The 27,929-nt window shown below is 27.2% G+C and overlaps 1 protein-coding gene across 1 annotated transcript in view; it reads right to left on the bottom strand.

Moving 5' to 3' along the window:
* Window positions 1-27,929, bottom strand: part of LOC111636123 (brefeldin A-inhibited guanine nucleotide-exchange protein 1-like) — a 115,478-nt gene that overhangs the window by 25,182 nt on the left and 62,367 nt on the right. The window contains exons 20-23 of the mRNA XM_023381298.1: window positions 22,847-23,019; window positions 12,994-13,154; window positions 9,790-9,920; window positions 8,344-8,473 (exon numbers count right to left, since the gene is read on the bottom strand). Of these exons, the coding sequence (XP_023237066.1) occupies window positions 8,344-8,473; window positions 9,790-9,920; window positions 12,994-13,154; window positions 22,847-23,019 (595 nt within the window). The remainder of the gene's footprint in view (window positions 1-8,343; window positions 8,474-9,789; window positions 9,921-12,993; window positions 13,155-22,846; window positions 23,020-27,929) is intronic.

Below are 27,929 nucleotides of genomic sequence, written 5' to 3'. Positions count from 1 at the left end.
TGTTTTGGAAATGTTGAGTGGAATTAGTCTAGAATCGGTTAATTTTATAGAAGAAAACCTTTCGAACAGCCTTAGTCCGTAAAGTTCCCACCTATCGGGCTGCGATTAGCTCATGTATTTAATCATTCCTACAAAGTAATTTTCGGTAAACGTGGAACGTATCTGAGCGTTATAGGGGGTCTACTGTATATCAAAATCATTAACAAATGTTAAATCATAATAATTGTCATGTTAATGGAGTGACAATTACTACAATTAAATACTAATAATAATAATAAACTTTGAATATTAGTTTTATATGCAGCTAAGCAATGTTTGAATATGAGAAAAGTTCATTAAGTATACAGTAATACCTCGACTTACGCAAACCCGAAGTTACGTGGTTTTCAAATCGCGTTGATTCCTCTTTTGTTTGAGCACCACGCACTCTTGACTACTCATTCCTCCCCACACTATTGTTCGGCTTACACGTTCGGACGTGTCGTGCGGAACTGACGCATAGCTACAATTTATTTTGTGTTATTTATTTCTGTATTTGTTATATCTACGGAGACTTTAGAGACTCTACTATGCCACCCAAACGAAGTAGAACTGATTCTTCTGCATCAAACAAGAAAAAAACTTTATCTTTGGAATGTAAAGTTAACATTATTAAATACTTTGATACAAAAATGAAAATTTGTAAATTGGCAAAGAAGTTTGATCTACCAGAATTTACAGTCGAAGCTGTGAAAAATGCTCAGTCTTTAAATTCAAGCATCATTCATAAACTCACGGTATTATCGCTGAGATGGAAACAATGTTAAAATTATGGTGTGATAATCAAGTAAATGTAAAAAATTGTCCTGTTGATCAGAACACAGTGTGCTCTCAAGCTAAGCTGGTTTTTGAGAGATGGAAAGAGGATGCTGAAGTGGCTAAAGATGAAGAGTTTAAAGCAAGTAACAGTTGAATCATCCGATTCAAAAGTTGCTTTAATTGGAATAGCATTGCAGAAAGTGGAGAGGCAGCAAGTGCTGATAAAAAGGCAGCATCTTACTATCCAGAGAAATTCAAAGCTGTGATAGATGAAGGTGGCTATACCAGCCAAACAATATTCAACGTAGATGAGACTGGCCTGTTCTGGAAGAAGATGCCTCATGCGTGATAAACGTTCTTTTGAACGTTTATCATGCATGAGGCATTTCCAGGTTTTAAGGCCGCCAAAGATCAATTGACAGTGATGATTGGCGCGAATGCAGCTGGTGATCATAAGTTAAAACCACTCTTAGTTTATCGCTCAGAAAATCCAAGAGCATTGAAAAAAAATCTAAAGCTGGCTTGCCTGTGATTTGGAAGTCGAATTGTAAAGCTTGGGTGGCAGCTTCCCTTTTTGAGGACTGGTTTGGTCATCACTTCATACTTGAAGTCGAACGTTATTGCCAATCTAAACAAATTCCATTTAAAGTGATGCTAATAATCGACAATGCACCAAATCATCCCCTGCAACTAATTTTGACCCATGTATGAAAATTGTATTTTTGCCACCAAATACAACAAGCTTGTTTCAACCGATGGATCAGTGAGTCATCAAAATGTTCAAAGCTCATTACACGAAACGATCGTTTGCACATCTGCATGAAGCTATGAGACAAAACAACGAGCTCTCTGTTAAAGACTTTTGAAAACATTTTTTTTCTAAATTATTGTTTTCTTTAGTCTCCGGTCCCAATTAAAAATAATTTGTATGTATTTGTATGTGAAATTATACCCTGACTTACGCGAATTTGACTTATGCGGTTATTGCTCAGTCCCACCTATTGCGTAAGTTCGGGGTATTATTGTACAGAAATTTCATTACCAAATCATCTCAAATAGCTGCTGCAAAGTCATACATGAAATATTTACTCTGACTATACACCCTTTTATTTAAATACAAAAAAATACTTTATCAACACTTACAGCATCCTTTTTCATAATTTTTTATTTTCAAAAATATTTTTAATTTAAAAAAATAAAACTTGCAAATACTTTATATCTTACTTGTTATTAAATAAACAATTTAATTTAATATGTAATTTAGACTAAAGGTAGATGATTAAGTCAACATCTTGTTTTAAATTTAATAATTATATTATTTTGAAAACTGAATGGGGAGTACAGTTTTCCCTAGTTCAGGGGTAGGCAACCTTTTTCTATGTAAGGGCAACATTTAAAACTTTTGAACTGATGTGGGTTGCATAAGAAAAAAAATTAAAAAAAATGCGGGTAAATCAATTATTTATTCACATAGGATTATACATTAATATAAGTATGCTTAATATGACTGCTGTCACTGATGTGAATGTAATATATCCAAAATATTTGGTTGAATATTAATCACCACTAGTTTTAGTTTTCATGTGAGTCTTTCAGTAAAAAGTAAAATAAGAAATCAGCTAAATTTTTACTAAGCTGTAGAAAATAAAGATAGAATTTTTGCTGCATACTTCCTTAAGTTGGGAAGTTGATATATTTATTAATATTATGTGCAACACAAGCCACAGGTTGCCCACTCCTGCCCCAGTTGATGCAGAAAGTGAACTATATGGTTATAGCTTCTGTGTTAATTTAATCTGGAAGCAAAGATCAGACAGATGTCTGAGTAATGTAATTGCCAACACATCTGCACAGTAAGGACTTTAGATCAATCTTTTCTTCCTGAATATTCTAAATTAATTAATTTAATTCTAGTGTAACTGGCAATGTATCTGCATGGTAAGCAAGAGTTGCAGATTCAAGTNCTGTACATCCAATATGTACTGCACATGAAAATATATTTTATATTATATAAATTAATAGAAAAAATTTTATTTCTATTGCTTGTTTGGTAAAAAAAGAAAAGCTTATTAAACTTTACGTAAAATAACTGGAGAGAAATAATTATAATTAAATAATATAAAGAGTGTCTAAGCATTTTAGTTTATAGAATATGCAAATATATATAGAAAAACAAAATAATAAGCAAAAGTAAATTAAATTATATTTGAAATATAATATTTAATTAAATAGTATCCTATTATAATTATTATTGAAATATTCGTATAAAGACAATGTTATGTTATTATTTTGCCATCCTTGAAAAATTAAATAAAAATATTAGTATAGTAATCAATGTTTGTTCAATTCATATTATATGAAATTACTATAATACATATAAAACAAACATGTAAATTTTATAGATACATTAATGCATTTAAATAACAATTAAAAAATTGTTTACTATAAGTTTTATTACGTAAATATGTTTTGAAGTAATTTTGGTTAACAGAAATTTGCCACTAGTAATATATTTATAAATAAAGGGGAAAGCACAAAATAAAATGACAATAATAATATTGCATGCAGTTAAAAGACATGCATCAGACATATGTTTTTTAAAATATTTGTGGTCAATCACCAACCTCTGCTAGTCGATCCATTGGTTTGCTCTTTACAGCAGAACATCAACCATAGACAGCATTCAACATGGTAACAGAAAAGCAAAGTGTAAAAAAAATCAAAACAAATTATTTTGAATAAAATCTTTACTGGATATTTCATTTCAAAATTAAAATAAAACATATAACTGAACTGAACCATGAAAAAAATCATGGTTGAAGTCATATTTCTAAAAAATATGAAACAAGCAAATTATTTCCCAGAAACTCTGATTATATATACATATATGTATTTTGCAATATGAGTTAATTACAAAATAATAATATTTATATATAGCAATATAGTAACATTATTTATATTTAAAATTAAAAGTATAAATCAATGTAATGATAAAATTTTACCTGATTTTGTATTTAAGATACTACAACTTTTTTCAAACACAAACACACCAGAAAGAATAGGATTACAAAAATTGTTGTACTTTAATTGAATTAAATATCTATATACATTTTTTGTATTAAAATATATGCAAGAAAACCACCATTAATACCAAGAATAACAAAAAATAAGAACTGTTTTCAAAAATTAATATTGAATGCACAGTCAATCATTACATTTATTCAATATCAATTAATATCTTATTCAGTTTAATTATTTTAAAAATTATAAAATTCAATGTACAGTCAATTACAATAAAACCTAAGATTCCGAACGCTTCTGATTNACAAACACACCAGAAAGAATAGGATTACAAAAATTGTTGTACTTTAATTGAATTAAATATCTATATACATTTTTTGTATTAAAATATATGCAAGAAAACCACCATTAATACCAAGAATAACAAAAAATAAGAACTGTTTTCAAAAATTAATATTGAATGCACAGTCAATCATTACATTTATTCAATATCAATTAATATCTTATTCAGTTTAATTATTTTAAAAATTATAAAATTCAATGTACAGTCAATTACAATAAAACCTAAGATTAATTGTACAAAATATAATTAAGATAATTAAATTTAATATGAAACTAACTTTTTGAAAGTAATTTTTATTCATTAATACTTTCATTTTTTTCATTAATAGATTATGATTAATAAAACTGATAAGCTTCATTTATCATAAACTTTAAAATATTTACACATTTTTTATAATTCATTTTTTTATAAAACCTAAAAAATGTATTTTTAAATAATTTTAATGCTTATTAAATATAATTACATATAAATAATAAAATGATCATGTCATCTAAAATTTGTATAGATGTTTAATGTTTTCAATAGTTAAATAACAAAATGTAAATTGCTTAACAAGTAACTTGTTTTGTTAAATATATTAATAAAATATGTTGCTTATGTAGTATTGGCATAAGTATCTATTATTTCATAATAAATTATTCTTAAAAGTCTTTATAACTTAAAACTTCATAATGTTTATAAATATAATAAATATTTATATATATTTCACATTTGCTTCTCTTATATCATATTCATTTTTCTTTTGTATCAGTTGCTTTCGTATCAGTGAATAATCTAATCAATATTTTCATTTATTTAAGTTTATTTCTTTAGAATAATTGCTCAATAAGTAAACAGATGTTTTGTAGTATTTTCATGTTATTTGGGGAACATAATAGATAGAGTCATCAGGATTCATCATAATAAGGTACAATTTCAAACAAGAAATAATGAATGAACTTCTTTCCTATTTACAACATTTCAATTTATGAGAGATTTCCACAAATGAAGTATGCCTGTATATTGAAGTTATACGGTACTACATTTGGCAATGTTTTCAATTATCAATTGGATCATCTTTCCATTAATTATTTCAAATTTTAAATAATGAATTAATTTCTTTGTAACATGCTTCTAGATTTGATTAAATTCAAAAACCTTATATTTTGAATAAGTCAGAATTTATTTTCTAGATTAAATGTTTTTCACAGTTGTTTTCTTCCATCTTTAGATTCAAATACAAAAATTAAATACAGAATTTAACAAAGAATTATTTTCAAATCTTTACAAATAAAGTTTCATAAATTATGTATCTTAAATTTAATGTCTTAGAGATGATATTTTCTCTAAAACTAAATAAAGATTTTTGCCTATAGTCAAATCTATATAATAAAATAAATGTTAGAAATAATAATGCTAACATAAAAGGAGTCTTATTTGAATTATAAATGTTTCCCTAAAACTCTTATTTGATTCAAATGCATAATCCAAATCAAGCAAGATTTGATTCCTTTTAAAATCTATCTCAAGGATATTTCAACACAACAGTCTCTTCTTAAAAAATTTTTGCTTTTTCTAGCAGAGAGAACAATTCCTTTTAAGAAAATGCTTCTATTTGATTCTTCTCTTATTTCAAAAGCCTAATTATTTTTTAATAATTATATAAAAATAATTTCATATATAATATATGACTTTCTTTCACTCATTTTCATAATGTGTGTATATATTATATATACATAGAATGCAACTTGATTTAGGTTAACATTCATTCAGTTGTTAATTCCAGAAGAGAATTATTTAATACTGTGGTATCATGTCAATAATCCTCTTAAAAAGATATGAGTGAAAGAAAGATCATATATCTTTCTTTCACTCATATCTTTTTAAGAGGATTATTGACATGATACCACAGTATTAAATAATTCTCTTCTGGAATTAACAACTGAATGAATGTTAACCTAAATCAAGTTGCATTCTATGTATATATAATATATACACACATTATGAAAATGAGTGAAAGAAAGTCATATATTATATATGAAATTATTTTTATATAATTGTTAAAAAATAATTAGGCTTTTGAAATAAGAGAAGAATCAAATAGAAGCATTTTCTTAAAAGGAATTGTTCTCTCTGCTAGAAAAAGCAAAAATTTTTTAAGAAGAGACTGTTGTGTTGAAATATCCTTGAGATAGATTTTAAAAGGAATCAAATCTTGCTTGATTTGGATTATGCATTTGAATCAAATAAGAGTTTTAGGGAAACATTTATAATTCAAATAAGACTCCTTTTATGTTAGCATTATTATTTCTAACATTTATTTTATTATATAGATTTGACTATAGGCAAAAATCTTTATTTAGTTTTAGAGAAAATATCATCTCTAAGACATTAAATTTAAGATACATAATTTATGAAACTTTATTTGTAAAGATTTGAAAATAATTCTTTGTTAAATTCTGTATTTAATTTTTGTATTTGAATCTAAAGATGGAAGAAAACAACTGTGAAAAACATTTAATCTAGAAAATAAATTCTGACTTATTCAAAATATAAGGTTTTTGAATTTAATCAAATCTAGAAGCATGTTACAAAGAAATTAATTCATTATTTAAAATTTGAAATAATTAATGGAAAGATGATCCAATTGATAATTGAAAACATTGCCAAATGTAGTACCGTATAACTTCAATATACAGGCATACTTCATTTGTGGAAATCTCTCATAAATTGAAATGTTGTAAATAGGAAAGAAGTTCATTCATTATTTCTTGTTTGAAATTGTACCTTATTATGATGAATCCTGATGACTCTATCTATTATGTTCCCCAAATAACATGAAAATACTACAAAACATCTGTTTACTTATTGAGCAATTATTCTAAAGAAATAAACTTAAATAAATGAAAATATTGATTAGATTATTCACTGATACGAAAGCAACTGATACAAAAGAAAAATGAATATGATATAAGAGAAGCAAATGTGAAATATATATAAATATTTATTATATTTATAAACATTATGAAGTTTTAAGTTATAAAGACTTTTAAGAATAATTTATTATGAAATAATAGATACTTATGCCAATACTACATAAGCAACATATTTTATTAATATATTTAACAAAACAAGTTACTTGTTAAGCAATTTACATTTTGTTATTTAACTATTGAAAACATTAAACATCTATACAAATTTTAGATGACATGATCATTTTATTATTTATATGTAATTATATTTAATAAGCATTAAAATTATTTAAAAATACATTTTTTAGGTTTTATAAAAAAATGAATTATAAAAAATGTGTAAATATTTTAAAGTTTATGATAAATGAAGCTTATCAGTTTTATTAATCATAATCTATTAATGAAAAAAATGAAAGTATTAATGAATAAAAATTACTTTCAAAAAGTTAGTTTCATATTAAATTTAATTATCTTAATTATATTTTGTACAATTAATCTTAGGTTTTATTGTAATTGACTGTACATTGAATTTTATAATTTTTAAAATAATTAAACTGAATAAGATATTAATTGATATTGAATAAATGTAATGATTGACTGTGCATTCAATATTAATTTTTGAAAACAGTTCTTATTTTTTGTTATTCTTGGTATTAATGGTGGTTTTCTTGCATATATTTTAATACAAAAAATGTATATAGATATTTAATTCAATTAAAGTACAACAATTTTTGTAATCCTATTCTTTCTGGTGTGTTTGTGTTTGAAAAAAGTTGTAGTATCTTAAATACAAAATCAGGTAAAATTTTATCATTACATTGATTTATACTTTTAATTTTAAATATAAATAATGTTACTATATTGCTATATATAAATATTATTATTTTGTAATTAACTCATATTGCAAAATACATATATGTATATATAATCAGAGTTTCTGGGAAATAATTTGCTTGTTTCATATTTTTTAGAAATATGACTTCAACCATGATTTTTTTCATGGTTCAGTTCAGTTATATGTTTTATTTTAATTTTGAAATGAAATATCCAGTAAAGATTTTATTCAAAATAATTTGTTTTGATTTTTTTTACACTTTGCTTTTCTGTTACCATGTTGAATGCTGTCTATNGCATTTAGATATATATCATTTAAATTAATTATTGATATGAATAAATTTATCTTTTGTTATTATTAACAATATGATATTTAAAAGAAAAATATTGTCTAACCTCTGTTTGTTGTTCTGGTAATTTCATATTATCAAAAATACGAAAAACAATTTGAAATAAATCTTGCCACCAATGAGGTCTAAATTGGATTCCATATGTCTTCACAATTTCAAACATAACTGTCAAAGCTCTAATAAAAATAGAGAAAAAAAATTTTGATCAGATCATAATTAAAAATGAAACACAATGAAAATAAAATATTAATATACAATAATAATTCTTATTTTTTGTAAGTATAATTTAACTATATAATCTAAATAAACAAAAAGTTTTCAATTTAATTATACATTTCAAAATACAATATATAATTATAAATATAATTGTGTAAGAACAATATGACAACAACTGTTCCACTGTTTTACAGTATATTATCACAATAAAATAAAGATTTCATCATGTAACATTAAAATAAAAATCTAGTTTATTTTATATGCAAACTACAATTAAGGAAAATTATTTTCTTTCTTTTAAATTTTAATTTATATATATAAAATAAATTTGAATTTTTCTGATTACAGTTACAGTAGTTTTTAGTTACATTATTAGATAATTATAAATATGGCAATTCCAAATTATTTAATTAATAAAGAAGAGAAAGTTTTTGAAAATATATGACAATGTATATTTTTATTAACACAGCATCTAAAAACAATAATTTTAACAGTTAACAATAATATAAATTACATATTTTAGGAGGTTCAATCACAGTATTTATTAGCGTATATCCTGGTCATCATTTGTGGCCAGGATTAAACACACAACAACAAATGCAAGCCTCAAATGATTTATATTTGAATTCAAAAATAACAAATTTTGATCAGAAACTGATAATTTATATTATTATTAACCAAACTGAACTAAATAAACTAAAGCATTACTATTTTTTAACTTCCCTGAAGAACAAAACATTTAAAAATATTAACTTAAAACAGAAATTATATATACACAATCAGTAAACAAAAATATTAGATTAAATTTATATATAAAAACTTATTATCAAAAACTCCAAATGAAAAAAAGAAATACCAAACAAACAGCCAGATTCTTTATTAGGCTATAAGGCTAAATAATTACTAAGAAATTTGACAAGAGGCAGGCTACCAAAGAAAATATGTGCATAAAAGGTTATTACATAAATATTTAAATGAAGAGAGTATGAGGAGAGTTGATAATTTTTTTTTTTTATAAACTTTCTAAAAGAAGGTTATAAAAAAGTTTTAGTTTTCATTAAAATCAGGTCAGCTAACATTGTGAATGAATCTTAATATTAATATATTAAAGAAAACATCATTTTCTTATATATCCCCAAACATTATTTTGAGATAATAAACTTCTAATTCATTAAATGGATAATAAAAATATCAAAATTCACACTTTACTCCATAATAAAATTATTAATTGACTTTGCCTTTATCATATGGAAATAGAATTATAAAATCAACAAACCTTGTTCGAACATCCAATTTACATCTATTTACAATACAAGACAGTTCAAATAAAATAGGAAACCATCCTCGAACCCAAACCCGATCTTCTTCAGGTACAGTTTGATCCTCTATATTATGTTCTCTAAACATCTATGTAATATATTAAAACATAACATTCCTTAATAATTAGACAATTATTTTATATATTTTTAAAATACCAAAACTTAAAATTATTATTTACCATAATAAAAAATTTAATAACTAAAGATTACACAGAAAACTTTTGCTTATTAACAACTAACTTCAGTTGAATCCAAATTTTTCAACTTAATTTTAATATTATCAGCATCATGATTAAATGGCTGGACAGCTGAGTGGTTAGGGTGGCTACCTCCTGCTCTAAGAGAGTCAGGATCAAATCCAGATGGATTGAAAACCCCCAGGAATTTTTCAGGGGTGGTCGTTGTTGGGTCATATCCCTCATCACCCAACTGCCCCATTGTGTACCTGGATGAACCCATAATTGGCTTGCTAAAAAAAGACCCTCTTAGTACCCAAAGGAAAAAACAAGTTTTTAAAAAAACATCAAAATTATAATAATTTATATATTTTTTAAAATTTATTATACCAGATTAGATGATTGATTAACCCCTTCTCAGTCACTGTCACATTCCATTGTTAGCTTGTGCCATGAATATTGTTTTTTAATGTTAAATACTGTTTCACAAATACATTTTAAATAAATTAACATTAATTTTTTTAGATATCACAGCAATAAAATAAAGCAACATCAGAATTTTCTTGATATCTAATTACTTCATATAATAATTTCTTTTCTTGTATTTTAGAGCTTTTCCTCTTCTAAAGGAAAACTTTTCCTTTTTTCCACTATCACTCCCTTTCTTTAGTTTATTCTCTTTAAGTGTATCTTTTCAATTTAGATTTATTGTTCCCTATCAGTTTTGTAATTTGCAGAATATGACAATGTTGAAGAAGAATAGTAATTGTCTGTTGTAAGACAACCTTTTCCTAATAATGATTTCATCAAGGTAAGAACAATTTGCAAACCTATCAGAAAATTCTTAAAATTTGAATCAAACGGTGTTTCTCTTCCAATATAAATGGTTGATGACAAGACATAACCACTTTTGGACTTGCATAATGTGAATAGTTTTATGTCAAAAATCTAGCTTGCTCCTTCACATGAAAGGAGGCTCTCATCAATTATCACATCTTTATATAAAAAGTTATTGCTGATTGACTAAGTTCATTTAGTCTTGAGAAAACAAGCTATGTTTTATTGAGTTTAAATTAGGATGGATATATACATCAAAAATATCATCATCAGAAAAATGCAAAAATCTTTTCAGAATATGATACCTTCTATATGACAAAATTTGTTAAAAAAATAGAATGATCATGACTTGATTTCTTGACCTGTACCATTCTTCAATTGGTTTTTTAACTATTTCTTGCAAAATCTGAATGGATAAAAAAAAATCTGATTTCACTAGATTTTGTTGGATACTATTTGTTACTTCTTTAATTTTAGCAGTCTCAGAACAAATGCACTGCTATGCATATTTATTAGTTTTCTTCGCAATCATTTCTACCATAGAATCATCAAAAATATTGAAGTATATCATCTGTACTAAAAGTAACAAGAATTCCAGGAGTTTTGGCGAAGCTAAAGGAAGGAAAAGCATTACTTACTGTTTTTTCTTGAACCCATCAACTAGCAGCATCAATATCACAGTCATCACATGATTCTGACAATTTGCTGCCACTAATATCAGTAGATAATTCTTCACCTGATTCAATGCCTGATTCAGATAAGTAAAATTCACTTTCTGCGGAATTGTTGAAACTATCAATATCATCGATATCCATCAAAAATTTATAAAATTATACCTTCTTGAAAACTCTTAACTTGTTTGAAAAAAATTATACGAAACAAGTTACAAAGATGCTTTCAGATTCCAAAAATGAGACTATTATACCACCAAAAAGGGCTAAATAATTTCTTTAACTTACTGCAATCTATTGAAGAAATAGTGAAATAAACATACAACAATGAATACATCAGACATTAAAATAAAAACATTTTACATACCAAATGTATGCCATATGTTAATGCCACAAAAATAATCATTGCACATGGACAAATAGGATGTGACAGTGACTGAGAAGTAACATTTAACCCCTTCTTAGTCACTGTCACATCCTGTTGTTACTTGTGGCACAAATATTGTTTTTTAATGTTAAATACTGTTTCACAAATATATTTTAAATAAATTAATATTAACTTTTTTAGATATAAAATAATAAAATAAAATTAGATATAATAAAATAAAGCAACATCAGAATTTTCTTGATATCTAATTACTTCATATAATAATTTTTTTCTTGTATTTTATTCTTTAAATAATATTATATACTATCATAATTACATTATTATAACTTCAAAGGATAAAATGTAATAGATTATTTTCTCCAGCTTGTTTATCATCATTTTTAATTTTTTAAAATAAAGAATTTAATTTTCACAAACACTTTATTTATTTCACATAATTTATATTCATTTAGAATGCAAACATAAATAATATTATATATGATAGTAACATTTGTCATTTTTCATAATAAAAAAAACTTAAAATATTGAAAATGATGTCATCTGTTATGTATTGATAAACATAAATAAAACAATTCACTTGGCTGAAAACACTGTTTTGTTAGGATATAATAAGTAATCAAAACAAACATAAATCTATCCTCAGCAACAGACTATAATTTATGAAACAAATTATATTAAAAATATATAAATTTTGATAAAACTTCAATAAAAATTAATTTGATATAAAATAAAACCATTACTTTACCATTAATTAAAATAAAACCATTACTTTACCATTAATTAAAATAAAACCATTACTTTTCGTATTAATTTTATAAAAAAGTAATGGCTTTAAAGTCTTTCAAAATCAGTTTATTGTCATTTTAAAATTCACCTATGAATTTTTATCAAAATTTATATATTTTTTAATATAATTTTAATAAATACCCAACTTTGGTATATAGAAAAAGATAGAATTTTTCCTAATCTTTTTTAATAGATTTACATATTTAAAAAATAACAAAACAAATATTTATTTTTAATGAAAGATAACCGACATTATTACAATAAATTTTAAGAAAAAAAATTATGTCTTTGAAAATTGTTTACCTGTGGTTGTTCTGCAGCATATTTAGCACAGTGTCTAATTAATCTGATAGCTTCCATACTAGTATCAGGAAAACTAGCATTGCAAGCAAACTCAGATAAACATTTAACAGAGTCTTGAAATGAATCAATAAGAGCAGGAAAATAACTCTCATATATTTCAACTGTAAAATAAAATAGAATTTCATATAAATTAATATTTTAATAAATTTTTAGTTTCATTTAAAGTAATTACTGTATTTTACAGCATATGAGAGAGAACTTTTGTGAAGTTGCAATCTCCTGTAGGCAAATTCCCAAACAGCTTTCAGTAGACTGCAAGTAGCATCTACCTAGTCTAACTCTTGAATAAAAATGTTATTGTTTAGTTAAACATGTAATAGGTAGCCCTTGGTTTATGCCGGTTCAATTTACGCCGATTTACAATAATGCTGCTGCACAATTTGCCATTTCGCCATGTAATTCCCTAATTCTCACTTTGCTAGACAGATTTTTGTTTCGATGTTGATGTATTTACTGAGCTGCAACGTTGTATATTAATTAAAACAAAGATTTTTATTGAATATATTTATTTTTTTCTGTTTAATATTGTTAGGTATGTATACATTTACATTAAATTAATATTAAAATACTAAATGTTTAGATACCCACGTATGTTTAGGTATACAAGAATAAAAGAGGGTTATTATGTCAGATAAAAGAAGTGCACCAGAATTATCTAAACATATTAAGAAGGCATTGCAATCTATCTCCCTAGAAACAAAAATAAAAGTTATTTGATGAATGGAAAATGGACAAACACGCCCTAATGTCTGTAGATCTTTAAACTTACCTCCATTGACTGTTACTACCATTATGAAAAATGCAGATAAAATTAAACATACTGCTCAACAGTCATACTGCTCAACAGTAAATGTAAAACATGTGAGTTATAGTAGAGATAAAATTTTTGAAAAAAATGGAAAAATTGTTATCGTTATAGGTGGATGATGCAAATCAAAAAAACATTTCCTTGACTCAAGCTGCTATAACTGAAAAAGCAAAATCAAGTTTTAATAATCTTAAGGAGACAGATGGAGGCAAAGAAACTTTTTTGGGAAGCAAGGGTTGGTTTATAAGATTTAAATCCAGAAGTAACTGTCATAGTGTAAAATTATGTGGTGAGGCAGCAAGTGCAGATGTTGTGGCGGTAGCTGCTTTTCCTAAGGAATTTCAGAGTTATTTAGAACAAGGCAACTATTCTCCAGACCTAATCTTTAGCGTTGATGAAACTGGGCTTTATTGGAAAAAGTTATCAGCACAAACATTTATTTCTTGTGAAGAACATCCCACTCCAGGTTTTAAAGTTGTGAAAGATAGATTAATTCTTTTGTTGGGAGCCAATGTTTCAGGAACTTTGCAACTTAAACCAATGTTAGTGTATCATTCACAGACATCATGTGCTTTAAAGGATCTAAATAAAGAGATGTTAACAGTTTATTAGAAATGGAACAAAAACGCTTGAGTCACACAAGATGTTTTCACAGATTGGTACACAAGTTATTTTTGCCCTACTGTGCTTTGCTTTTGTGAAGAAAATGAATTACCAGCCAAGGCACTTCCCTTGGACAATGCTCCAGGACATCCTCAAAACCTTGATGAAATAAGAACACCATTGGATATCAAGATGATTACATGCTTCCCAATACAATATCTCTTTTGCAACCAATGGATCAGGAGATTATTGCAAGTTTATTATCTCTCTAATACATTCATGGAAATGATGAGAGTTTTAGACACTTCAGACAAAACAGTTAAAGACTATTGGCGGTCTTTCAATATTTTGAAAGGCATTAAAAACATCAAGTCAGCTTGGGATGAAGTTTCAGCAAAATGCTTAAATGGAGTTTGGCATAAACTTCTGCCAGCATTCATGCATGATTTTGAAGAAGTAGCACATCAGGAGAATTTAATTGAAGACATTACCAGACTTGTGCATGATGTGGGATTGGAAGATGTGACAGAACTTTTAGAAGCCCATGATCAGCCACTCTCAAATGAAGACTTAGAAGAATTATACAAAGAATTAGTGAAGGAAGAAAACAAAGAAGAAACTCCAAGAGTTATGAAAACGGCCAATCTAAAGTGTATCCTTTCAACTATGGAAAGTTTGAAGGATGAACTTTGTGAGTTAGACAATGATTTGGAGCAAAGTGCAGATGTAAAAAGAAGCATCATCGCATCCATTCGACCATATTCCAAAATTCTTAATGAAAGAAAACTAAAATCTAAACAATTAAAAATGGATACTTTTTTCTGAAAAATGTAAGAGATCCAAAACTTTGAAATGTCATTTGTTTTTCTTAAGATTTTTTAATAAAAACATTTTCAGATTGATAAAAATAATTATAGAAATTCTACTCAATTTGCATTCCTCAAAGATGGGGTACCAAACTGGCTCTGTTTACTCTAATGCCAATTATTCAGTTACAACTTCATAAAAAAAGACATAAAGTGTTTGCCTTATTTTTAGACATTGAAAAAGCATGTAATTCAGTGTTAATTTCAAATTTACAAAAGATGATCAACAATTTGGCAGAACATCTAACTAGAATGATAATTCTACTATTCGGTCACTATGAAGTGATAGTTAAGCAAGATAAATTCCAATGGTCGTCATTTGATATTGACCGGAGCTTACTACAAGGAGACCCTTGATCACCTCATTTATTTAATTTTTATATGTTTGATTTGAACGATTGCTTTGAGAGAGATGATGGTTTTACAATTGAGGAACAAGTGATACATTTGATATCATATGCTGATGATGTAATAGTCATTGATTCAACTGCTGCAGCCTTGAGAAGGAAAATACACACTTTGGAAATGTATTGTGAGGAATTAAAATTAAGTCAATCCTAACAAATCATCTATAATGATATTCAGAAACAGAGCTAAAATTTCTAAGAAATACATGACTTTTTGTCTTAACAATGTGGAACTAAAAATAGTTCAAGAGATTAAGTTCCTAGATATAATGTTATCACCAACAGTCTTTTGAAAAACAATATGGCTAAAGCCAATATTTTGATAGATAACATGGTGAAGTTATTTACCAAGATTAAACTGAAGAATATTTCTGTTCATTTCAAATTATTTAACTCTTATAATTATGAATGCCATTGGATATGCTGCTCCAATTAAAAGTCTATCTATCTATCTATGAAAAGTTTGATATAATTCAAAACAAGTTTATCCGAAAAATTCTCACATTAATTTATTTTAATTTAATTTAATTTATTTTCATTAGAATATAATACACCTGGAAGTGCATTTAGATTGGAAGTAAATAGATTTAAAATTTGTCCATTTTTTATTAAAAGAATTATCGAATTTTGTTTTCATGATAAGAGATTGTAGAAAACTACAAGCAAAATTACTGAGGCTACTATGTAAAAGTGCTCATATCGATACACAGAGGAAAAACTGGGTAGAACAAATAATGGTAATTTTTAACAGTTACGGCTTTTCCATAAGACCATTCATGGAAAAAACTGACTTGTGTGAAGTACTGAGTTCTCAATTGATTCAAAATGCTCTAGAGAAGTTTTTGGTTCAAGATATCAAAGATCTCCATAATCAGAAAAAACCAGAATGGTACAACATAATGTTAGAATATCCAAACATAAACATTATATATTTTCAAATTTACCCTTTAATATTAAAAAATTTTTCATTCAGTTAAGACTAAACAAAGTGATGATTATAATTAATAATAATATTTATGATTTTTCTAATTGTTGTTGCCCAAGATGCTGTAACTTTCTTTCCAAAGTTCATATGTTTTGTATGTGTAAGGAGGCCCTAGAGTTAAGTGACAGGTATAACCTCCAAACACTGAATAGTATCACAAAGGAAAATACTATGTATGTATTTTTTCATGTGGCAAAAATTGAAACACAATATATAACTTATATAATTATGCTAAAAAATTTGTTGTAACTGAGTGATTATGCCAATTGGTAGAAACTAAATTAATAAATTGTAAAACGGTATTACTAAAGAAAATTGGTAAGAAGTCAATAGTATTGTAACCAATAAGAGATAGTATGTTAAAATCATGTATGGGTGTGTTATTATTTGGAACACCCTGATGTAACAGGTAAATAACCCATTACAAATAAAGTTTGATTTGATTTGATTTTAATACAATAGAGCGTCGTTTATCTGAAAGTTGGTTATCCAAAAGCATTCCAGTTGGCAAATTTTAATTTACGCTAGTGCTGTGGCACTGCAATCTTTGGCTATATCTTGGGCTATTCCAATATTTTTTTTGTTGGTGTGTGTTTTTTAGCTGGCAGCATGGCACTTTTGTGTGGTGTTTTTTTGAGGACTGTGTNGTGTTTTTTTTTTTTTTTTTGAGGACTGTGTGTCGTGCTGAATCGAATGTTTTTGATACTAGATCAACTTCTAAAGTATATATATTCTGGTTTTTATATTTTTCAATATATTTATTTTGTTTATAAGATATAAAGAAATAATTTTTAACGATACAATAGCCACAATTATTATTTTAAAAAGTATACATTAGGCTTAACATCGACAAAAATTCAATGCAAAGCGACATGCAAAGGAGAAAAATTTCATCACGGGATAGGTTAATATATTTTTCCGTACATAATCGGTTAACCGAAAAATAAGTTATCCGAACAACCTCAGTCCCCAATTGATTCGGATAAACGACACTCTACTGTAAAAACATTTTATTTTATCGTAAAATACATTTAAAAAATTAAATTTATAATATATGTATTTTTTATTATATTGTATTAATAAACAAAATTATTTGCTTATTTTTACTTATGTAGAACCTAATCCTATACCTCACTGTAAATATGGGTTCATTTTATGCTGATTCGATTTGCACCAGCTTTTGTAGGAACGGAACTGCAGCGTAAACCGAGGGCTACCTGTATTATTATTTGCTCTAGCTAAGCAGCCTTGACATGTACTCATACAGAATATTTTAACAGCAAATTTTAAATGTAAATAACTTTTTTTAAACTCCTCTTTCTTCTGATAAATAAAAACATGCACTCTAATTTTACTGTGTTTTTTTTTTAACCAGAACACAGTAAAAAAAATATTCAGAGCTGAGTGCCTAATGTAGGAGACTGCTTAAATACAATAAATATTTCTCCCTAAATAGTTTATGACAAAATGGGGGTGTCTTATATGCCATTACTTTAAATATTGCTTAGTATTGATTTATAAGCTACTTTTAAATATTTACAGATCCTCATTATTATTTACAATAATCTTTTTCTGATAATTTTTGTAACTTATAATTAGAAAATATTAGGACTATGCAATTTTCAAACAAGCTATCTACAGGGTTCCTAATCAAATTTTTTGTTTTAAATTCCCTGACTGCCCCTGACCAACTCTGTACAAATTCTGACCATCAAGTATTCTGACCTTACAGTATGACACATTGACAAAATAAAACAGCATTTGACTTACTACATACATATGCTATTGCTTCTCCAACTTTTTAATTATTTATTTGTTCTAATTCTCTTTAATTTCTTTGTATGTTCTCTTGATCAACTAAACAAAAATCATGCACTTGCAGAATTATAGGATCAAAGGTTAAATTTAAGTAGTTTATCCTGTTATTAATCCACAGCCAAAAATCTATGTGGCTTTGAAAAAAGTAAAAAGTCATTATTTATTATTCATTAAAAAATCCTGTATTATAATCCATGTACAGAAGTATATATTTATTAAATTTATTCCTTAATAAATTTCCTGAACTTTATAAAATATTAATTAATAAACTGGAAAAATTATAAATAACAACATTTAAATTATTTATCATTTTTTTGTACTTGGTAAATTTTTGGAGAAATTTTGTGTATGCCTGGGAGAAATTTTGGATCCTGAAAATATTCTGATCCCTTTTCATAAGTTTTATTACACCATATTATTTCTTGCAGCCTGCAGATGGCTATACTTAGTCAAGCATATTGTCAGCAAAATACCAAGAAGGCAGCCAAGAAGAAAATTCCCTGACTTTCCATGACTTTTTCTGAATGCTAATGAAAATCCCTGACTTTCTAGCTGCATAGGAACCCTGTATCTAATTTATTTTACTACAAAGTTGACTATGTCACTTAAGATGTAGTATTAAATGAATCACATTTTTAAACGATACATATTACATAACATAATTTTTTAAAAGTTATTCTTTATATGTCACCAAATAGAAAAGTTTTTATCCCATCATTCTTCAAAACAATGAAATCTAATGTATTGCATTGTAAGCAATGATATATTGATTTAAATTGTAAATACAGTGGACCTTCCTTATAGTGCTGCTCGCTATACCACACACTCGGTTATAGCGCATTATAGCTCAAACACGTTTATACAAGTCCGTGTGACATGATAAGCTCAAACACGTTTATGCAGGTCTGTGCAATATTAGTGAGTAGTGCATTTTATTGTTACTGCGAATTGAGTAATTGTGTATGTATTGAGTTCTTGCATGTATTTTAAATAGTGTTTAATTATTGTATGCATGATGAGTAAAAGAAAGCTTACAGTATGAAAGAAAAGCTCCACATTATTGCTAAAGTAAAGAGTGGCGTTTCGAAAGCAAACATAAGAGAATACGGCATACTTGAAGAAACTGTATGGGGTTGGATGGCAGAGGAGACAAAACTGAAATCATTTGTTGATAAGCTTGACCAAGATGCTGGGCTTACTCAAAAAAAGACAAGATTTGGAAAAAATCAAAATGTTGACGATTGCCTCTATGCATGGTTTGTGCAAAAAAGAAGTGAAGGTATTCCCATATTTGAAACTGCTTTAAAGTTGCAGGCTGAAAAATTTCATGTAAGCTTAAAAGCAGAAGATTTTAAGACTTCTGACAGTTGGTTGTAGTGTTGGCAAAAATGACATGGCATCTTCCAAATTTCCATTTCTGGTGAAGCAAAGTCTAGTAATATTGAAGGCGCTGCAGAATTTTCCAAATAGTTCACAATTTCCATTAAGAAAGAAGGATATATTGATGCACAAGTTTTTAACTGTGATGAGACTGCATTATATTACAGAATGTTGCCAAGTAAAACCTTAGATCTAAAAAGTAACCCACAAAAGGCAGGATTAAAACTAAGCAAGGAAAGGATAACAGCTTTATTTTGTGTAAATAAAGCTGGTAATCACACGTTGATGCCACTCATTATAGGTAAAAGTCAAAGCCCACGATGTTTCAAGTCAATCAATATAAAATCTCTGCCAGTTGTTTATAAAAACAGCATAAATGCTTGGATGACTTATAACATATTTCATGACTGGTTTCACAATTCCTTTGTTCCCTCTGTGCAAAAATTTCTGAGAGGATTGAGTCTAGATCCAAAAACTTTGCTTCTCTTAGATAATTGCCCAGCTCATCCACCAGCTGATAACCTTGTGTCTGATGATGGTAAAATAAAAGTAATGTATCTTCCAAAAAATACTACTGCTCTTATACAACCCTTAGATCAAGACATTATTAGTGCTTTCAAAACAAATTACTGAAGAGAAATGATGAAGTCATTATCATCAGACATTGACGTCAACATATTTATAAAAAAAAAATGGATCTCAGAGACATGTCCTACAGTATTGGACTTGCCTGGCAGGCAATCACATCAGAGACAATTAGAAACTGTTGGAAAAAATTAAATGAATCTAATAATCAAGTTGATCTTGACCAAACCACAACACATTCAGATTCAGCTTCAGATAATATCTTCACTGAGACTGAAATTTCTCATATCTGGAAAATATNGCAGAATTTTCCAAATAGTTCACAATTTCCATTAAGAAAGAAGGATATATTGATGCACAAGTTTTTAACTGTGATGAGACTGCATTATATTACAGAATGTTGCCAAGTAAAACCTTAGATCTAAAAAGTAACCCACAAAAGGCAGGATTAAAACTAAGCAAGGAAAGGATAACAGCTTTATTTTGTGTAAATAAAGCTGGTAATCACACGTTGATGCCACTCATTATAGGTAAAAGTCAAAGCCCACGATGTTTCAAGTCAATCAATATAAAATCTCTGCCAGTTGTTTATAAAAACAGCATAAATGCTTGGATGACTTATAACATATTTCATGACTGGTTTCACAATTCCTTTGTTCCCTCTGTGCAAAAATTTCTGAGAGGATTGAGTCTAGATCCAAAAACTTTGCTTCTCTTAGATAATTGCCCAGCTCATCCACCAGCTGATAACCTTGTGTCTGATGATGGTAAAATAAAAGTAATGTATCTTCCAAAAAATACTACTGCTCTTATACAACCCTTAGATCAAGACATTATTAGTGCTTTCAAAACAAATTACTGAAGAGAAATGATGAAGTCATTATCATCAGACATTGACGTCAACATATTTATAAAAAAAAAATGGATCTCAGAGACATGTCCTACAGTATTGGACTTGCCTGGCAGGCAATCACATCAGAGACAATTAGAAACTGTTGGAAAAAATTAAATGAATCTAATAATCAAGTTGATCTTGACCAAACCACAACACATTCAGATTCAGCTTCAGATAATATCTTCACTGAGACTGAAATTTCTCATATCTGGGAAATATTGAATGAGCCAGAAATAACTAATAATTCTTTGACTGATTGGTTAGATGTGGATGCTAGAGAAGATATTTGTCAGAATATGACTGATGAAATGATTACTGAATCCATTTGCAGTGACGAAGATTGTCAAGAAGAAATAGATGATGATGAAGAAAGTGCCAATGGGATAGCTGATATACCGCCAACAACCAAAGAAGCAATAACAGCCATGGAAACTGTTATAAAATGGGCTGAATCACAAGAAAATATTAACAGTGCAGATTGTTGTAATTAGCATCTTTCAAAAGGGAAATGACACAGAAGTTATCAAAAAACAAACAAATAAAAATTACTCACTTTTTTAAGTAATCTTTTGTAATTGAAATGATGTTGAATACATAGATTTTAGTCAAGTTATAGATAGTGTTTGTTTTTACATACAATACTGTATTTTCAAGCGTACCTTATGTACATAAATAAAATAATACATATACAGTATGTACTTATTAAGATGTATAACTATGTTATGTGAATTTTAATAAAACACTTAAGAAATAAATTGGTTTTTTTATTAAAATACATAATATGTATGTAGTTGATGGGATGTTTCAGTATATAGCTCAAATTGTTCTGAGTAAATTTATTGTGTCACCACCGTGCCACTCGGTATAACGTGGTTCACCTTATAATGCAGGTGTTGTTTCCCACCCGACACGCGTGTTATATTGCGGGTCCACTGTAATTATTAATAATAACTCTTAAAATAGACACTATTATAAATATCAAAACAAAATTGGATCTGGAGACTAATGCTACACAGGATGATTTATTTATAAAACAAAAAGAAGCCAAATAATATACAGTATAATCATATATAAATATTTCAATTTAAAGACAGAATATAACTGTGTAGTTGAAAATACAATTGTAAATATCAATACAGCTACTTAGAAACTAAATAAAATGAACATTTAAATGTAAAAATAACAAATAAATATATAAATTTGTTTCTTATATGTAATAATAATTTTTGAAAATTATTAATACTATTATTGAAAATTATTATTACTATTTTCTTTAATGATTAATAAACATAATAAAATCCAATAAAGCAAATAAATCTTTTTAAGCAGATTTACATATTTTAAAATAAAATATTATAAACTTTATGTTTAAAAAAATCATCTTTGCTTTTTTCCTGCACACCTCTTGACAATCACATTTATTGATTTCAAAAATATTTTACTTACTGATTATTTTTCCAGTTGTTAGAAATGCTAATTCAACAATTCCTTCGTCATGATCAGATGCAGCTAGATGGAAGACACTAAAAATATTTTTCCAACCAGATTTAATATTAGCAGCTTGAGAATTTACCATTTGAGCTACACATCTTACAACCATATCTCTAATAGTTGGTGATCTAAAATACAGAACACAAAAATACTGTTTAAACTATAATTTAAATTGTAATTAATTTTAAATTTCTTATATTATACTTTTTAAGTTTTTTAACTTGAATGATTTATTATTATTTTCAAATATAACAGCTACAATTTTAATTGTAAAAATTAAATAAATAAAGAAAAATGATCAAAAACTTCTCTGCATAAATTAATGCTTCACAAACATTAAGTATAATACAAATGACCAAATTCTTTGTTAGTTTTAATTGAAATATTTTTTAAAAATTTAACAAATCTTCAGAAATTAGGCAAATTTATATAAATTTTATTGGTTGGTGACTTTTCTGAAGAGCTGTTTGAATAAGTGTATAATGGAAGAATTAAGCAATAAGAACAAGTATCAAATTAAGTTAAAAAGTCTTGAATTATTATTAACTGTGGAAGTAATTAGGACTTTATTACTGATTGCGGGAATCAAATTAAATCCCGGACCTTTCCCTCGTTCTCCTCTTCAGTCAAGCCAAGCAGCTATGCAAAAAAGGGGGCGAGGAAGACCTCGTAAGGAAATTAATAAGGATGTGGAGGAAAATAACCAATTCGTGGAAATTTTGGGAGAAGAATATCTATCGGATGAAGATGTGAGAGATACTTATGAATCGAAGGGAAGTTCGACAATTAGAGATTTTTTTGAGCCAGAAATTGAGCCGGAAGTACAACGTGATGACGATTCCAATTATACACTAAAATCAATTTACAATCTAATTCAAGAAAAGTTTGCTCTTTTAAATTTGGAAATTCAAACAATAAAATCAGAAATCAACACTATGAAAGAAGATAACTTTAAGGTGAAAGAAGAGATGGGAAAAATTGGTCAAAAGATTCACACATTAGAAGAAAGGGTCAAATCTAATAATAACTTAAAAGGTATGTTCGAATTTAAAATTGATAAAATGTTAAACGAGACTACTAGAAAAAATATAGTTATTTTCAATTACCCATTTAAAACGTTGGATTTCATAGAAGAGATTAAAAAATTTATTAACGAAGAGCTAGATCTTAATAATATAGAAATTGAGGGACTTGTACAATTAAAAAATATTAATAATAATCGAACAATAAAAGTTATGATGGAAACGGTAAAAGCTAGAAATTTAATCCTGAAAAAATTCTGGTCAGTGAGACCGAAAATGGTAGATGAAATGAAAAAAATAATTATAACATTGGACTTATGCTTAAGATCAAGAATTAGAAGAAAACAGATACTGAATATGATTAAGTTTCGAAATTCAGATAATAATAGAATAAGAGTAAGGGACAATTATTTTATAAAGGATAATTTAATGTATACTATAGATATTAATACTAGACAGATCATACAGCTGAACCATTTTTTAGAATTAAACAAAAAACAATCTTAGAAAGGACAATGAAAAATTATAATACAGAACAGAATATGTATAAAATGGATAATGATGTGGATAACAATGATATGAATACTGGAGAAGATTTGGTTGTTAAAGAAGGCAAACAGAGTAATAATGATATTAGATTGTCAGATACTGCTAATACTGATCTGTTGGTGAGTTTTTGGAATATCCAGGGTCTTAGAGGAAAATTACACAAACCCACTGTGAGAGAACTTATAAATACAAATTCCATAATCGGAATTACAGAAACATGGTTGATAAATTTGAATAATACTGAAAAAAATTTTTTAGAACAAAATAATAGAATAATAATGAAAAATGCTCAACGAAAAAGTAGATTTGGCCATCCTGCACAAGGAATGCTTTTATTGATCAAGAAGAGCTTAGGTGACATTCTTTATCACTTTATATCAGATTACTTTATAGTCACGATAATAAAATTAAATAATAATATCAAAACAATATGGTGTAAATCGTATTTAGGGTTAATTCTAATGTATCTCTCTCCATCCGTAGAGAAGAAACTTGTTCTACAAGAGGCTCAAATTCATATAGAAAGATGGTCCATTACAGTCCAGTTATGTTTGATAGATGGTGATTTTAATAGCTGTATTGGAGAGACTATTGATACAGTGTTTTTGCAAAATTTTGATAATATAAGAAATAGTAGATTATCCAAAGATAAACTGATAAATATAGGAGGGAATGCCCTCTTGGATTCTGTCCAAAGCAATCAATTAATAATTTTGAATGGTAGATTAAAAGGGGATATTCCCGCCGAATATACCTTCGTATCCTCCAATGGGAAATCAACCATCAATTATATTATATGTTCGGAACCGATGTTAGACTACTGCAAATCTCTTATAGTAATGGAACACGATATATCAGATCATTTTCCTGTACGGCTAGAGTTGGGAAATTATAAAGAAAAAAGACAAAGAACATGAGTGAGCAATTTCATAAATTAAGTATTGATAATAACTTCTTATAATAAACAGAAATTTTTAAAAGAAGCAGTCTTTATAACTAAAGAAATGTTAAACCATGAAGAAGAAAATATGCCAATTCATAACTATTCAAATCTTATAATGAAATTAGAAGAATTTAGATTTAAAAAAAGTTTGAGTACCTTCAAGCGAGTATATAAATGTGACTGGTATGATAATTCCTGTTATAGTCAAAAGATCAAAAAACAAAAGAGCCTAAAGATCTTTAGAAAAAATAATACAGAAGAATATCTGATGATATACTTACAAAATAAAAAATTTACAATAATTTAATCCAAGCAAAAAAGAAAAAATATTATTCCAATATTAGTAAAAAACTAACAGAGTCAAGAGACTCAAAGAGTTTTCTGGTCGATAATTAATAGATTTCGTAAAACAAAATCAGGATATACTTCACAAAGAAGAGTAGACTATGACAATTGGATTAAATACTTCAGTCAATTCTCAGAATATTATTTGTTAAATTACAGACAAACACAAACTGAATTCAACATAATGCAAACAATGAGTCAGGAAGAAATATTTAAGGTGGATGAAGTACAGGAACGAATTAAAAAACTTAAGGAAAAATCAACACTTGGATCGGATATGATTCCCAACTCGCTCGTAAAAATATTTCCCTTGGAGTTAACCAACTATTTGACTAGACAATTTAATGATTTTTACAAACAGAGTATTATACCGGATAAATGGAACGAAATTATATTCACGATGATATATAAACAAGGTAATAGAAAAGAACCTACAAATTATAGACCAATAGCTTTACTATCTGGTTTCGCAAAATATTCACATCAATATTAGCTGATAAATTTAATTACTGGACTGCCGCAATTAATTATAGAAACCCTACGCAATATGCTTTTGTGGAGAATGGAGGTATGCAAACAGCACTTTTTGTGTTATCGATGTTAATTCAAATACAATTGCTTAGGAAAAGACAAAAAAATATTTGCTCTGTTTTTGGACTTGGAAAAGGCCTATGATTCAATTAGTATAATAGACTTACAGGAAAAACTGAGAAAATATGAAGCATGTGATTGCCTGATAAAAATAATAGGCAGGCTATTTGGAAGATATGAGACTATTATTAAACAAGATAATATTTGCTGGGCACCATTTGAAACGTATAGAGGATTATTACAGGGAGATCCTATATCACCATATCTTTTCAATTTTTACTTATTTGATTTAAACAGATGTTTTGTAAGAGAAGAGGATGGATTTAAAATCGATAACCAAACGATACACTCGATTTCTTATGCAGATGACATTGTTTTAATTGCACCGACGGCAGCTGCACTACGCAGGAAAATACAACAGATATCGGAATACTTGGAAGATCTAAAAGTAAAAATTAACCCAAAAAAATCAGTGATAGTGATATTTAGAAATGGTAGCAATTTACCAAAAAAACATATGTCTTTCTATATCAAAAGAGAAGAAATAAAAATAGTTAATGAAGTCAAATTCTTGGGAGTAATATTTACTCCTAATCTTTCATTTGATAAACACTATAAAAGATCAATAAATAAGGCTAACAATTTAATAAATAATTTAATCATACTATTTTGTAAGACTAAAATGAAGAATCTACAAATACATTTCCAACTCTTCAATTCTATTATTATGAATTCGTTGGGTTATGCGTCGCCAATTTGGAGTTTAAGTAAATTCAACGATTTCAAAAAAGTACAAAACAGATTTATATGTAGAATTTTTCAACTAGAATATAATACTCCAGGAAGCTCTCTAAGACTGGAATTGAACAGATATAAACTAAACACCATTTTAATAAAAAGATATATTAAATTTCTAATAAAAGTTATTGATGCAGGAGACCTAACTGCAAAGTTGCTGTATATATTATACCATAAATCAAGAAACAAAGATTTAAATAAAAATTGGATAATTCAAATAACAAAAATTCTAAACACATATGGGTTCTCTATGGAACTTTTTATGGAACATACGACTAATAATGAACAACAAAGTAAACTATTAATTCAGAGAGTAATGGAAATATCGATTGTGCAAGATAGCGAAGATATACAAAAACGAAAAAACCCATTCTGATACAAAATAATTTTAAACTACCCAATGAATAATAATTATATGTTCACGAACCTGGCATTTAATGTCAAAAAATTCTTCATACTAAATAAAAATGGGATTATTTTCAATGATAAGTTCCTGGATTACTCTCAAACCATATGCCCAAGACGTAATAAATCATTGTCTAAATTCCATATATTCTGTGAATGTGATAAAGTAAACGAGATCAGTCAAAGATATGATATAAGTATAATAGCCAATTGTTCCAACGAATCTGAGATGTATAAGATCCTTGATAGAGCAAATGTTAATACTATTTTTAAAATATATAACTATATGAACCATTTTTTAAAATAAATTGTAAATAATTTCTAATGTTAACGAAAATGTTATTTATATAAAGTGTGAACCAGTTAGATATTTACTAATTAGTGC

Source organism: Centruroides sculpturatus, unplaced genomic scaffold (genome assembly GCF_000671375.1).
Source record: "Centruroides sculpturatus isolate CEXI.00-Female unplaced genomic scaffold, Cexi_2.0 scaffold965, whole genome shotgun sequence".
Taxonomy (NCBI): domain Eukaryota; kingdom Metazoa; phylum Arthropoda; class Arachnida; order Scorpiones; family Buthidae; genus Centruroides; species Centruroides sculpturatus.
This window is presented reverse-complemented; position numbering and strand designations above follow the sequence as displayed.